This window comes from Cupressus sempervirens, chromosome 3 (genome assembly GCF_028749045.1).
Source record: "Cupressus sempervirens isolate cs-2001-9-10 chromosome 3, ASM2874904v1, whole genome shotgun sequence".
Lineage (NCBI taxonomy): Eukaryota > Viridiplantae > Streptophyta > Pinopsida > Cupressales > Cupressaceae > Cupressus > Cupressus sempervirens.
The window spans coordinates 693,700,959-693,717,697 of NC_143120.1; the positions used below are offsets into that span (position 1 = coordinate 693,700,959).

Genomic DNA, 16,739 nt, shown 5'->3' on the forward strand with positions numbered 1-16,739 from the left:
AATTTTCCAATCATAGTCTCTCTATTAAAATCTTTTATAAGAGGGATAAGTTCTTCTAATGCAATCACCTTGGTATCATAAACAGAAGTTAAAGATCTCATAATTTTATGGCATACCTCATCTTCTGATACTATACCTCCAGAGCTCTTTATACCTGTAACAATATCAGAAATTTTCTAAACATATGACCTAACAGATACATCTTCTTGCATTCTAGCACATTCAAGCTTAGATTTCCAATTCTTAACCTAGCCTTCTTTGTATATTCATCACCTTCATAAAGTCTTTCTAATCTAATCCAAATTTCATGAGCAAGATCAAGACCCTTTACCTCAACAAATTTTGATTCTAGAAGTATCGAGATTAGTGCTTCTCTAGCATACATATTGTACATAAAGATCTTCCTTTCTTCATTTGTACATGAGGGTAGACCACTTTCCTTCTTCACGGCAATTCTAACCATTGTAGTCAACTCGTAGTCAATCCTCATAGATCAAATGAGCGTACGTCTTATCCTTCCAACTATCATAGTTGTCTCCATCAAATTTTGGACTCTTTCCTAAATGCCATGGATCTCCTCAAGCTACTAAGCTTCCTTATCAAAGAGGACCTGATGCTATGATCCCAATTGTTAGAAAGTAAAGTCCAACACACAAGGGGGCGCGGGGGGCGGGGGGACGTTGTGAATCAGTTGTGACCAAGTCAATCTTAAATCCAACTTCAATAATCAAAACAATGAAGCATAACAAGATATAAACCATACATAGTAACAAAATTGATTTCTTTACCAGGGAAAATCTTAATCAAAGAGAAAACTCTAGTCGAGATGGCACCCACAAGATAAATTAGTAATATAAAAGTTCCTTGCAAAAGGATGTGACCCTGTTAGGAGACAAATACAATGCAATCAGTACAACAGTCCATGTTAAAGGACATATCCCTGTTAGTAGACCTTGAAACCTTATTAGAAGGTTCAAACCCTAAGACAACTGAACCCACTATCCAAGTTGCTTCCATTAACAAAGAAGAGTAAGTCTTCTAGATAACAAATCCAATGTACTGAACTAAGCAATACAACAACTCAATTGTCAATACAGTTCATTTAAAGCTCAAAATTGTCAACCAACTCTATATCTACTCTACTATAATCAAACTCGTATCCTCTAACCACATCCACAATATTCCATGCGATATGGCTCACAAAATTGACAATACATCCAAGGAAACAATATTTCCTTTATATCATATCCAAATGATGAATTAGGTGGGCCTATTAAAGCTTCGCTAATGTATAATTGATTATAGAGGACCTCACTAAGACATACACACCTTCTAAAGCATCCTTACAATTACTACAATAATGCTACCACAAGTTACACTACAATTACACAATCTCCAATAATGATCAACACGTTACACCAACTTAATTATCTACCAATAAAACATATAGCATGTTTTACTTCTGTGAGCTTTTCAAATGATCTCTAAGATTTTCTATCATTAACATAGCTTCATGAACATGTCTTCAACCACAATCCAAGCTCGCTAACCTTAATTTCATTTTGCTGGTAAGTTACAACCAATTTACCAATATATGTCTCTGACGATATTTCTTGCTCTCTGGTCTACTACCAGCCTTTACCAAATGAGTTGTAACTAAGCCAATACTCAACAAAAACATAAGCGAACATAGATGTAGCATCTATATTCATCTATGAGCACAATCCTAAGCTCGAATAGCTTAATCTATATGTGCCAACTTCGTTGTTCCAATAATCCTCTGCAATGTACAAAATCCCTATCTATTATGTACTCAAGAATGTATGTTGACATCAATGACAAAACCTGTCATGAATACAACACAAAACTAGCATTAATAAGTTAGAACAAATAATTACTCTAACACCCCCCCTTAAGCGAAGCTTGGGAGGAAGCTAACCTAGCACAGCTATGAAAGAGAATTGGGTCCCGGCAACAAGGCCAGATCAGGTACCCAATCACAACAAAATCTCTATAAAGAGGAGAAATAGAGAAAACCACATGGGAAAAACCCTACTCCAAAAAGAGATAGAAAAGAATGTTCCAGAAGAAGGAACAAAGAGATCAGAAGAGAATCATTGAAGCATGAAGAAGTTGCAAAGCTCTGTCAAAAGTAACTGCTGATCTGAAAGACCTCCACTGAAATAGAACCTGACCAGGTAGAGAAGACTATAATCTGCATCGAATCAGGAGGCACACAAAGGCAATCAACTGAACTCGAAGATACAAATGGCATGAAACACCAAAGCCTGAAGAGCTGATCAATCGAACCAAGGAAGCATGAGAGACAACAGAAGAACCCCCCCTAATGCAGACAAGGGTGAGGTGACAGGCACCTGAAAAAGTGGGCCAAAAGAACTGCATGTCAAGGAACCACGATCAAGATGCACAAAATAGTACATGTGTGTGTACTGAGGTGATCAATCTCAGACACGTCATGAGACTAATGTCACGGAAGGGACACTCACTAGACAAAGGAAGATGGCAAACAAAGGCAAAAACATCAACCCCCCATGGCACTTTATCAAAGTAGTGCATGTACAATAAGGCACAAGATATAATGAATCCCAAGAATACAGTAATCTGTATGAGTGTCCTCAGATGACACTACTCGAATCAGAAGGCAAACAAAGGCAAACAACTGAAACAAAAATACAGATGTAGTATGGCACTTTATCTCAGTGCGTTGCATAAAAATGCTTACAATGAATATCAACAATGATCAGAAAAAACATAAGGCTGAAACAACAGAAGGTAGAGCCCAAAATGAAGCAACTGAAGCATCAAAATCGATCCCCGGACCTGAAACAATCAGGACATCCACCAGAATGCTAAAACGCAAAAGACTGAATAAGATGTGCCTGGAACAGAATCTGGAACAACAACCAGCATCACTGGAAAGAGCACAGAAAGAGCTTTCCAGTGATATAAAGAAGTCCAAAATCGGAGATCGGAAGCTCAAGATACGCCTCCCGGAGTGCAAAATAGAACATCCGGCTTTGACTGCCATAACAGGCAACCAAACTGCATCAAAACCCAAAAACACCTGTACTAGCATCTCCGTCTCGGAACCAGCTTTCCGGTGCATTTTTCGGATTGAAAAAATACATCCGTATGCTCAAGTTACGGAGAAAAAACCTCCAGGGCCTCTGAAAATGCAAAAAATTATTTTTTTTTAATAAAATAAAAAATAAAAAAACAAAAATCTTAAAAAAAATCCCTCCACCGCCGGCGGAGCGGCGGCCAAGCGGCAGGAGGTTGGAGGGCCGCCGCAGGGCGGAGCAACGGCGGTGGTCGCCGGCGGAGCCGCTGCGGGCCGCTGGCGGACCGCCAGCGGTAACCGCTAGCGATTGCCGTCAGCGGTGACCGCTAGCGGCTCCGCTGCGGTTAAATAACCGCCGGCAGCTAAAACAACCAAAAAAGGATTTTTTTTTGCAATTTTTTTTATTTTGACGCCTCGTACTGCGTGCATGGGGCCGTACGGCCCTGTCGGACAAAAAAATTTGCCTCCCAGACCAACGGTGTCCAAAATGGACAAATTTTATATAGATTTTGACTGCAAACGGCCTTCCAAATTCAATGGAAGCGTCTGTTTGAGCCCAAAGTGCTCCCAAAAAAAAAATGTCCGTACGGCCTCCCACTACTCCGAAAAACGTAGCTTCTGAAATGCTTCAACAAGCCACGAACAGAGAGCAGCAAGCTAGCTCTAATACCATGTTAGATTAGGTGAAAAACTAATCTCTCAAGAACACCTGCATGCATAACCCTATCACATGGATGAAGCAAAGAACAGAGGCAAGGAAAAATCAAGGAGGCCAAAAAGCCAGATCCATCTTATGGACATGCAAAGAGCAATATCTCATATAATCCAATAAGTGAATGTTTTAAAATACAAAGAGGTGAATCCTTATAAAGGAATCACGAAACCCGAAAAGGGAAACTAAAGCCTAAAAAAGCTAGGGTTGCACAATATAATTAATAAAATATTAATTATATGCACCTACAAGATACCTTAAGAAAACTAGAGTAATTGGCAACTTAATTAATTAAATCAAAGTGATTTAATTAATAAGTTAGAACAAATAATTACTCTAACACCAAGTACCAAGCAGACCTGTATTCCTAACAGAGGTTATCCGAAGGCAGTGGCTATAGCAGTTATAATTTTTTTGCTGCTTGGGCAAGACGAATTGCAATCTTGTGGAAAACTATGTTACTGGTCCAATGGTCAACACCTACGAACCTAAGTCCTAGTGTAAACTAACCTATGTGCAAGTCTAGATCCAATTTTCTTGTGGTTCTAGGCAGGACCTCACCAGTCCCTTGTGGGTCCATCTCAAGTGAAACTGAGTTGAATTTGGTGGCTGCATGTGCCATTAGCCGAATTTTGTCCTTTTTACCTTTGTTATTAACCAAAACGTGCAATTCAACCCTGTCCCAACCCTAAAACATGGTATAGGAGACTTTAAGACACAAAAGAAAACTCATTTCTCATTTTTTAGTGAAATACACAAATATTATCCTTTACTGCTTAACTTTTTTTTCTTGCCTTTCATTGCATGAATGGAGTTAAAGATTGATCATTGACCATTTCATGACCATTTCAAGCTTGTTGTTTTGCTATTCCTACACATTCTTACAAGTTCATTTATTGTCAAGGAGATCATGGAGGAAGATTTCTTCAAATAAGTTTGTGGTTTTTTTACTATTTATTTTTCTACAAATGAACTCTCATCTTTTTTGTCATTTTTGTTTCATTTTTAATCTTCTAGGCATCTACAACACATGCTTTATTTTTTAATAAAAATAAAGTTGTATGTACATATTTTTATTTTCCTTTGTTTCAATTCTTTGAATATGTTGTTTGTTGAGCAATGGCCATAGTTTGAAAACTCAGACATGGTCTAGACACTAGAGTTGGCAAAAACTTGGTTTGGACTGAGCAAAGACAAAACAAAAAAGGAAGTTTTAAGTCCTTCCCAAAAACTCGCAAGTCCTTCCAAAAAACTTGCAAGTCCTTGACTTGGACTCGTCGAGGACTTGGCTCATGAGTTTATGGCAAGTTGACTAGGTCAACCACAAGACTTGCAAGTCTTTAGCAAGTCAGCCAAGTTTTCTAACTATGATCATGGCAACTAGTTCAACTCCTTGAATTGACCTTGCTTTTAACAAAACCCACCCTCTCCTTGGAAATATGTTAAAATGGTAAAGTAGCTTCCAGATGGAGGGGGTTATCTTTGGATTTCTGGTGAATGTTATGTTAGATATCAATCAAATAAAAGGCTATTTGTACAAGATCCCTAGACAAGATGGTGATGGCATTCTAGATCCACAATTTTAGGCATATATTAAAGAAGCGGATCAAGCAATACAATGTAAATTAAATCATCCTTTATCAAAGAAAGGACCTTGAGGGATGAAGCCCTGGTCCAAGGACACCTTTGGGATCGAACCACATGGATCTTTAGTAATTAGGGTTTTTCATGATGTAATAAGGCCTTATGAGCCACTTGATTTTACTGTTACTTGTAGACCACGGATCATTTGCTCTTCAATCCATGTAATGGGTCAAAGGTGGTCAATGGGGGTTAACCTTGCCCAAATGAGGCAAAATGAATATAATGGTGTTCTAAGGTCATTTCATACATGTTTGGATAGGTAAGGGTCATAAAGTCTCATTTATGTGACAAATGCAAAAAAGTTGCAAAAGTTGCTCACAAGTTGCTTTGCAATTTTGACAACTTTTTAGGTATATTGAAAACCAACGGCTAGGAGGTTGAATGTTGATTTGAGGTAATTGGGAAACATTCATGAGGAGGATTTAAGGTCCTATGATCAAATTCAATGTTGTTGATGAAGTTTTGGGAAGAAAGTAATGATATTGTTTTGTTCAAACATTGCATTTACGTTGTTTTTTGCATTGGTACGGATGTGTACAGATTGGCAAGCCTAATCCAAGCATATGATTGCTTGAAGGGGTCAACTAACTTTCTATTGCAATTTTAATAGTCATTAGGTGAAAAATTGAAGGAGATCCATCAAAATTAAGAAAATTGTTCACAAAACCCTAAAAACCCTAACTATTTGTATTCAAATGGGAAAACCTTGACATTCCACTATGGGAATTGCCTCAAACTCAAACAAATGTTAGGTTTCCATGTATACTTTGTGTTGTAGAAGGTGTGAAGTTGTTTGGAGCAAGATCTGACTTTTTCCTAATGCCCTAGGCTTAGCATGTTGATGTGACAAAGCCAAAATTGCTATAAATTGTGTTGCACAACACACATGAAGGAGTGTGGGTATGAAATAAAGGTTGTTTAGGGATCCCTTAATATGCATAAACCCCTTAATGCTAATTCTAGGAGGTCTCCTGTTAACACAAGATAGTGAAGGATTGCTTAGGGGTCGTGATCGGTGGTTTTAAAGGGTCCAGATGGTCAATTTGAGTTTGTTTAAGTATGGGAAGGCACCCACAAATGTTCCTTGGTGATTTGGTGAAAAGATCCTAATTGGCAAGGGTTGGTTGTTTCTTAGAGCCTTGGGTCAAAAGCTAGGTTAGGCAAGATTGGATCTTCCATGAAGTTGGCGTTGCTCTAGGAAGTTTGGTCATTGAGAAGAGACCAAAAGGGGCAAAGGACAAGTAGGAAGGATAACCCTGAGAAGGTTGTGCCAAAGGACCATTGGATGGTGCCTAATTGACCAAGTAAAGGGCTCTAGGAGAAAGTGCCAATCCCTCTGCATCAAGCTCCCTTCACCACCTTCTAATCTTCAATCTAGAAAGAGTCACCCATTTTCAACCTGAAAAATTTGAGGCCTATAAATATATGATATCAAAGTGATCATTGGAAATGGCATTTCATAATGAGTCTAGGTCAAAATATAGTGAGATATGTCTTCGCAAGTGGAATGGAATTTGTTTCCTCACAATATTGGCAACAAATGGTGCAAGAAATCAATGAGACTCCAAAAGGGTACAAGGCCCCAAGTTATGAGATGGTGTGTACTAGCTTATTGGAAAAGGAGGTAAAGTTTGTAGATAAGTCCTTGAATCCCCTAGCAGATTTGTGGGATAAAATAGGTCTCTGTTATTTTTAATGGATGGAAAGATGTGAAATATTGACCATTGGTTAATGTTATTACAATGTCCATTAAAAGGGCAGTATTTTCTAGAGCAATAGATTTTGAAGGGGACGTGAAGGATAGTGCATTTATTGTTAACATTCTTTGTCAACCCATTGATGAAGTAGGCCCTCAAAATGTTGAGTATGTTATAAAAGACGATGCCGAAAATTGTAGAGCGGTTCGGTTATTAATTGAGAACTATTATTTACACATTTCATAGGTGTCTTGTACTATCAATTCTCAACTTTATGCTACCAAAAATTAGCAACAAAATTGATTGGATCAAATGGGTATACGCTAAGGCTAAAGAGATCCAAGTGTTTGTCACCAAACACCAAATGCCCCAAGGTAAATCTCGAACATTCTCAAAATTGGACCTACTTATCCTCAGAATTGAACCTAGTATATATAGGTTGAATAACATTTTTGTTTCACTTTAGTAAACTTTTTAATACTAGTTTAATTTGAATTTTTGTGACTTTCATTTTCAAATAGATTACAAAGAAATCTTTTTCCTCCAACAATGTGTTGAAATGAACTACAAAGGTTCAAGAGACACATACTCACATGGTCATTAGCCCAAATCAGTCAATATGGAGACAATATAGCACTAAAAAGGTAGAAAAGGTTAGGCAAATGATTCTAGATGACATTTGGTAGGATCGTAAGTTAAGAAAATGATTCTAGATGACATTTGGTGGGATCACGTTAAGTATCTCCTCAATTTTATTAATTCCATCTTGAGCATGACCAATTATATCACCATGGATAGGCCTTGTTTGGGCAAGATATATGATGACATCAACTTAATGATTGGGAAGGAAAAGTCATCATAAATGCAAAAGAGCATGATTGTGAAGAAAGTTTCTTTTGACAATTACACAAAATCATTGAAGAGAGATGGATCAAAATGACCAGCCCCCTACATCTTGCATTTGCATTGAGTCCCAAAAACTATAGTGTTGAACTTCTTTCTATGATAAAAGGTGCTGCCCTATTTAGAGAGCTTAAGTCAGTCAAGGGTACAAACTATACTATAGTGTTGAACTTCTTTCTATGATAAAAGGTGCTGCCCTATTTAGAGAGTTTAACTCACTCAAGGGTACAAGGTAGCAGTTCACAAACTCTTCATTGATTGTGACATGTGCAATGCAATGAGGGTTGAGTACGTGAATTTTACATACTCGAGTAACTTCAGTCTTGATTCTCTTCAAAACAAACATAAGGTCAATGCTCATAGTTGCTGGTACTTCCATGGACAATCATTCACAGACCTACATCTCATGATTAAAATATTGTCACTTTTAACTCTATAAATTTGTCTTAATAGGTTGCTAGTTCATATGCATCTAGAAATAATTGGAGCACAGACTCCATCCACTCAGTAAAGCATAATCATCAACACTCAAAAAAGGCCAAAAACTAAATGGATGTGGATTCAAGCTTGTGTCTCCTTATACAAAGAAAGCCATTTATAAGTGGGATAGCAAGCCAAAGCATATTGACTTATAGATATTTCCACATCCCACTTTACTGAACTTAATGTTTACAATAAGCCAATCAGTGAGCATGCGAGTGCCAGTGCCAGTGCCAGTGCCAGTGCCACGACTGGTGTTAGTGGCACTAATTGTGGTTCTTCTAATTTAGCACTACCTACATCATCTAATATAGATAGTGATACTGATATTTTAGAAGACATGTATGATTTTTTAACAATGATGGCCTATTATTGACACTTACATTATTATTTTAAAATATATCATGATAAATTATTAAACTAAATATTAGATGTGTGGTGTATTTTCAACTTAATTACTACTGCAAATATGTATATATTTCTGGTTTATTTATTTTTTGTATGGATGAGTTCAACCCCAAAAAAGCTTTGACTGAACCATCGAACCCAAACTTGAACCAATAACAAGACTGATAGCTATTAGAGTATAGTCGAGAATCGTACAAAGGAAAGAGTTGGTGTCTAGGTGCAGACAGGTATCTCCCATGCATCTTTTCATGTAATAAACGGACTGCCTCAAGGTTTGTAAAGTGCATACTGGGAGAACAAGCATGGAAAACAAGTAGACACTCTAAAGCTGCGACTTCTAGTGATTTTGTCACTGATTTGGTAATCAATCTCCTTGTAGTAGCCATATGCTTAGTTGTTGCAGCTTTTTATGTCAAATCAATTTGATTGCACTTGTTTGGTTAAAGCAACGGCAGAGCTAGGGCAAGTGGTAAAATTGGTGGCTTGGGGCTTGGAAGGAGCAGCCTCTGCCTCCATGCCTACTATGTGCAGAAAACACCAATGTAAATGCTGAGATGAGAAAATTGGCTATTCTGAGGGTATTTTGTGGAGTTGTGAGCAGAGCATTTGAAGGGTTATACATGCATCACCACTCAAGCCTGAGGTTGGCAGCAACTTCACTATAACTGTGGTTTGTGGTCCTTCAGTACACAAAGCTCATCGCAGAAGGAATTTATGTTATAGTGTAAGATTTCCTTCACTAGCAGATAATCATAGAGGTTCTCCAGTGCATGTGAAGGAGCAATAGTTGGAGGATAATGGATAGTTTATTGGTGTATTCTGCTACAAAGTTGGGTGTATGATGCATTTTGTCAATTCTATTTGTATAATCTTTGCCGATGTCAATGGCAGATTGTTTTCATAACTTTTCAGCTAGATTTTGTTATAGGGTAATACAAAAATAGTTTATCAGCATATCTATCCATAAAATTATTTCGAAAGGCAGGGTTCCTATAAAACCCGTACCATTAAATCTAAATCAATACTAAAAAGTGACTAGAAATATAACAATGAAAATCAAAATTGCAAGCCTTATATTAATATAGGACGTTAGAAATCAGCATGAGCAGAATCCAGTAATCAACTAGATATTGCATATGACACAAATTACTCTAATATATATCCACAAGTGGCAAAATCAGCTCATATTACAGAACTGCACTAATTTATGATGCAAACTGTTTGTCTATAGACCAGCTGTGTGCTTGGCAAAGCAGGATAAACAACACTAAATCTCATTACAATTTTGTTATTCAATTGTGGAATGCCCCTAGTCCCTCCCAATTTTGTACAATTCACATTTTTTAAAATATATAGATAATTTCCTTTGCAGTGTGGAAGAATTCATTGTTTAACTTCCACTCATAGGTTTAATTTGATGTACATGTTGTAAATGGAGACTTGGTCAATATTTAACTTCCTAATGACTTGGAAAAGGTTGCCGGTATAAATACAGGTTTTGACACATTTAAAACAATTAAGCTCAGCAGAACATCTAATTTTGGGAAAATAAAAGTTGATTAAAGCCAGCAGAAGTTTAGTATTTTTTGGAATAAATGTGGGGTAAAACATTATGCTATAATGAGCAGTGCCATGGATTCCAAGATTTCCACTAATATAAACAACAAATGTCAGAGCATCAAATTTATGTCTTTGAAAATATTTATTTGTCAAAAGTAGAAATAAAGCTTAAAATACATAAGAGGAAAAATCTGGAGAGAAAAATAAACAGATGTGTAAAATGCCAAGATAAATCATAAGAAAAGAAACTGCAAATCCACCTAGTCATATGGATCATAATCTCAGGAGAAGAAAAACCGTTAACTGCGCAATAAATGATAGAGCACAAAAATTATAAGCATAACAATCAAAATTTAAAGGTCCAATGCTTTAGTGAGACATTTAAGTATTAACAGAAAATGTTTAATACTAATCTGTACATACATAGTTTGCATTCTGAAATGTACAAGATAAATGAGCTTTATAATCCAACCTGTCTCTGTTTATCCCTGGAATATCTACCACAATGAGAGCCATGGCAGCCATCCGATACATGTGATCAGCAATCGATTCTGCATTTTCTATTCCATGGTTGACCCATCCCTTTCTTTTTGTAGTCTGTAAAAGGTAAAATTAATATTTCATCTGATTAACATAAATTTAAATATTCCTTCAGAGCTGATTGACAATGCTGATTTTCACCTGTATATTATTCAGGGAATCAGAAGCACACAAAAAAAGGAAAAATCAACTAATAAGGAAAGTCGAAAAATAACAGATAAGACCAGATAAATTATTGATATCCAACAAGAGGCCACCAAAAGGATCCAAGGGACTCAAAGCTACAACAGAGAAACAGCAGCAAATAGGACACCAAACAGTGCCCATGGAAAGAACTAACAACCAATGCCACAGGGCAAAAGAGCAAAGAGAGGGGCCATCCAGAGGTCCAGAGCAGTATATGACAGTGAAGAACAACCAACACAAGTCAATCAACTAACGGGAAGTAACCCAAAACTGAAGGATAAACACTGGGGCGAGAGGGGATCTGAGACCGTCTCCGAGTACCCCTGGGTGTGGAGGGCCGTCATCTGTGTGTATGATCCTTGAGAGGCATCACAGATATGGTATGAAGAGAGTACTGGCCCAGTGAACACTTGGTGCCTCTGCTAAGGCAACCAGCGGAAAGAAGGAAGTGATGAGATGATCAGAACCCAAATAGAAAAAGTTAAAACCTCTCCCAGATATTAAATTATTGAAAATTTTAAGTATAAACAAACACTTTGTGTATTTATGCTTTAGTGTCTTTTAATCTTTCAATCCCCTCAAAGAGTTGTCACAGGTTTGAATCTGAATACCTTTGAAAAGTTTTAGATCTCTAATATCAACTAAAAATGGATCAGATAACCCATAACTATATAACCACAGAATTCTGATGCAAGATTCATAGATTGTTGGACTTCTCCTTATCTTATTCCTTGTTCTTGCATGTATTCTAAATTGCACCATACATCTGCCTAGACGTACTTATTTGACAATTATGCATTTTTCATGAGTGATGGAAAAGCAATTCTGCTGGTTCTAATGAAATCTCGAAAGAAATTCAAGATTGTTCATCAGAAATAACCAAATAAAAAGACAGTTTTCTTCTAAAGAAATACATTTAGCTTGTCTTATTAAATCAGCTCAATGGAATAATTAGAGAATTTTGACTTTCATAAATGTATGCCAATTTTTTATATTTTTGTTAACTTTTAAATTTCGATTTTTATTCTTCTCTTAAAAAATCCTTTTCACATCTTGGTATTTTAATATCCAGCTAAGGTTCCCATAGGACACATATGACTTTTACTGAATAGCTCCAAGCCAACTCAGTATCATATCCTTTAACTTTCCTAGATTCTTCCATTTTTTAAGCCATTGATGACATAAACCTCATCTATTTATTCATTTCTTATTGTTTCTTCCCTAAACTGCTGTAAATCTCTTATGGATTTTCCTTCTTCCATTATCACTGTAGGCAGCCTGTTGACCTCTGTTCCTCGTAGGAAACTGAACCTTGAATGTAAAATCCCTGACCAAATTTTCCAGATTCTCCACCCTTTCCAAACTCAATGGAAATATATGATATTAAATGGCGGATATTCACTGCTCTGTATAACTTCTGATTGGCAGATTGTTTGTAATGGAATGTGTGTTACAATATATGTACATTTGAACTCATTTTCACACATAATTTGCATTTTGACAATTAACAAAATACATTTCAATGTTATAAACTTAAGTAGATTGCAGAATTAAGTCAGCTTACTCAACTGAATAGTTACAGATTTAGGTCAAATATGTGCATCCCTTGTTTGTATTCACAGATTGAGAACATAGAGTGGCAGATTACAAGCAATTTCACATACTATTCTATTTGGAAATGTTATCCAACAGGATATTGCAGCAGTGGTGGGGTAAATTCACCATTCCATGCCCAGAACCAATATATTTCTTCCTCATATTGACCCAGGAATAGTTGCTACAGCCTATGCGACACCCACGTGTCTGAAAAATGTCCAAAGCCCCATGCAAAACAGGGAACCCACCCACTCAATCAAAAATCCAATCACCTAACTAAGAAAAATACTCATGGGCAGCTTAGAGTAACTACACATAGATGCCAAACCCAACACACTCAGCTATCCTCCCACACCCAGAAAAACAGCATTCAATATTCTCCCCACCTAGTAGAGAAATATAACACCCAGCAGCAGCAAGTAATGGAAATCTTTACGAAAACACCCATGGTTAGAATAAACGTGTGCCCAGTTGCAAATCTCTATGGCATCCAAAATCATTCACCACGATTTCTTTTGATGCTATCACAATCTCAAAGAATTCCTCCAACCCAGAAAGTTATCTTAGAATAAGACTTCATAAATTTCTAAACTTCAATCTTTGCAATCTGACCTGAAATCTAAATGACTTTCACCTATACTACCGAGGCACGATAGTTTCACTACCGCAAGCAGTCCCCTTAGGATTTTCATGCAAGGGTTTCTACTCCACCACAAACTCTCTAAATCCAATTAGAAGATAAATAGTCCAAGCATGAAGAAATGAGCTCCAATCACCTTTCATAAAAGCCTAAAGATCATTCTTGAAAACTCTTTCCAATTTTCACTTTAAATAATTCATTGAACTGCAATTAATAGTCACTTTAATATTTCCTTTAAGTCACTTGTAACTTTATCAAAATAATTACATGAAGTCACCCTTGAAATGTATTTTATTGGATAAAAATAATGTATTCCTTTATGAGCTAACTTTAGCCTATGGGAAATGAAAAAGCAAATTGGTCGCATTTGGCTATACTTATGGGCAGGGGCATCACAATCCTCCCTTCTCGAAATTGCTTGCCCTCAAGAAATTACAAATTAGCATGCTACAAAATATGTTCACCTTCACACATGGCATCCCCAATAGGCAAGTTCACTCCATCTAACAAGATACTCCTTGTTTACTCTGCCCTTCAATCTCCTCCTTTGATATTCAAAAGCTCATCAAGAACCAAAACTAATCTCGCCTCCTCGCCAATGATGGAAGCCCAAGAGATGATGTAATGTTTTATCAAATTGCCTTCTTGAGGCAAGAAACATGAAATACATTGTGAATCTACTTTGCTTTGGCAGCTCTAGGTCATAAGCTACGTCATCAGTCCTCCAAATAACCTTGTAAGAACCATGGACATTAGGATTCAACTTCTACATTCCACAAATTTTTTAGGACGAGGACAAAGAGACGACACTGGACATGTTTTCGAGACTTTTCCAAGAGGGCCATTTTTAGGGGACAATAAAGAACGGCGATATACAAAAATTTAAAATAATGAATATATTATAGAGAGAGGGCACGGGAGAGATATGTCAATAACTGAACAAAACAATATCGATATGTAAATAAATCTAAGAGCATTCGTATAAAAGTATAATAAAATTCCAATAAAAAATTTATAACAACAACCTCAAACATAAAAAACCATGGTCTATCAATATCCAGAAGTCAAACATTCGTTGTCCTCAATTTTGACATCACAAAATTGAAGAAACCCTACGCAATATTCTCATGGATTCGTAAGCGCATCCTCTTTGTTTTAACGCATTAGTAAGACATCATGAAAACAATTCATTATCTCTGAATTGCTCTTTGCGTAGTCTTGTCTATGTGTTCTTTTAAAGGTTTTTTGTCGAGATTATCTCCAATTGTTTATTGGTAAGAGTTTTCCTTCTTGCACTACGAACACTCAATTTTTGGTGGATTTTCATGCCCTTTCTTTGTTTTTCTTCATGTTGTAAATAGTTTTTGGTTTTGTTTTTGCCTTAGGTGAATGGCCCTTGGAATTCCACTCGATTCAAGCTTAGGTCCAAATCGGAGTTGTCTGGCTCAAGTTATAGGGGAAAAAGTGGATTTTTTCAGATCAACTACATATTTTTATTAAAAACCTTATAGTAGATTTTTTATTAGCAATTGCACGATATAAAATTATATTTAATATCAAAAGTGGATTTTGATGTCCATTTTAAAATTTCAACTCATTCTGAGTTGATTTGACCATTTTTTTTATGTTTTATGAAAATAGCCTATTTCAAGACTATTTTTCATGTTACTTTAATGAAAACTATACTTAGATATTAAATATAAATACATGAGCCAACTTAAGTGCTTAAAAGTGGATTTTTATTATGTATTACATACATCCACATGCAAAATACTTCATGAAAATGCACTCCCAGTAAAATATACGTCCCAACATTAAATTAGATGTACATTTTATATGCAATAGCTCATTTTAATGTGCTAAGTGGGTTTTTAATATGTATTTACATATTTTAAGCTTATTCAATTAATGTAAGTGAGAAAATCTAACTCATTTGCATATGTTGTTGCATATATGGTTTATTTTAATTATTTTAATGCATTCAAATGGAGTTTTTAAGACACGTTGCATATACATCTTTTAAAATAATCACTTAGGGGACTTTTGAAATCAACTTGCATGTTTTTACAATATGCAAATGCTCTTCAAAGACAGGTGGCGATTTTTGACCCAACTGCATGTGTATGATGTTTTAAAAATTGACCTTCACCTACCCTAATTTATAGTGGCAATTTTTTAGGCCAACTGCATATGTTTTAAACACATATAAATGCCTATGAGAAATGCATTTTTGACTTACATTTCCACTAAGAAGAAAGTGGCGATTTTTGCTCAAAAGCATGTTATTTAAAATATGTCAATGCATCTCAAAAGTGTGTTATGCATTTGATCATAGGGGAAAGGCTCAAGGTGGTGATTTTCTACCCGATTACATGTGCTTTGAAAATATGTTAATGATTTTTTAAAAAGCATTTTCCACTAGGTCTTAAAGCCAATAGATTAAGTGGTGATTTTTTGTGGGTTTGCATATGTTAAAATACATGTTTTTGCCCTTTTAAAATGTGTTTTCCCTTATAAAGAGAGGAGTGGCAATTTTCCAAGGAAATGCATACATTTCCAAACATGTTATGACTTCCAAAAAACATGTTTTGGCTTAAAATGCCCTACTCATTCTAGAGTGGCGATTTTTGCTAAGAATGCATGCATTTTGTGACATGTTAATACTCTTCTAAAGGGCGTTTGAAGGCTGCAATTTACGACTAAGTCAAGGGTGGCGATTTTTAGAGATTTTTGCATATGCTTCCCACATGTGTTTTGCCAAAAACAGCTTGTTTAGGGCATGATCTTCATCAAAAACGTTGCATGCCAAGGCGATTTTGGCATTGAATCCCTTCAAGAAGCATTCTAGTGTAAGTACTTTGATTTCAAACTTGTTTTCCATCATTTTAGCAAGTTAATCTCTTGCCTTAGGCGTCGTTTTTACACACTCTTGCATATGGATTTGCTAGGTCAAAGTTTGTTCCACTTTTTGGGCATTATATCTCTCTAGCCATCTCCACATGTCCAAATTTGAACCATGTTGTTTGGATTTCGAAATCTATTCAAGTCTTTGGCTTTGGACAAATCTAAAATCCTAAATCTCTTGGATTTATTTTAGATTTGCTCAAATTTTGGATAAAGACTTGTTTTCTCATTCTTGGTGGAGTTGAGGTAAAATTCCTTTGTTATTTTCCTTAAGGCATTTGTATATATTTGTTTTGTTTGATCATGCAAATCTTTGTCATTTCCATTTTCAGATTTGCATCTCTTTTTATGTACATGAAGTTGTTCCTTCTATCTTCCATCTTCTTA

General features: G+C 36.1%; 1 protein-coding gene across 1 annotated transcript in view; it reads right to left on the reverse strand.

Annotated features, from left to right (window-relative positions):
- LOC149568634 (uncharacterized) overlaps positions 1–16,739 on the reverse strand; it is a 169,704-nt gene that overhangs the window by 126,500 nt on the left and 26,465 nt on the right. Inside the window, exon 2 of the mRNA XM_089821499.1 lies at positions 10,959–11,083. Coding sequence (XP_089677625.1) covers positions 10,959–11,083 — 125 coding nt within the window. The remainder of the gene's footprint in view (positions 1–10,958; positions 11,084–16,739) is intronic.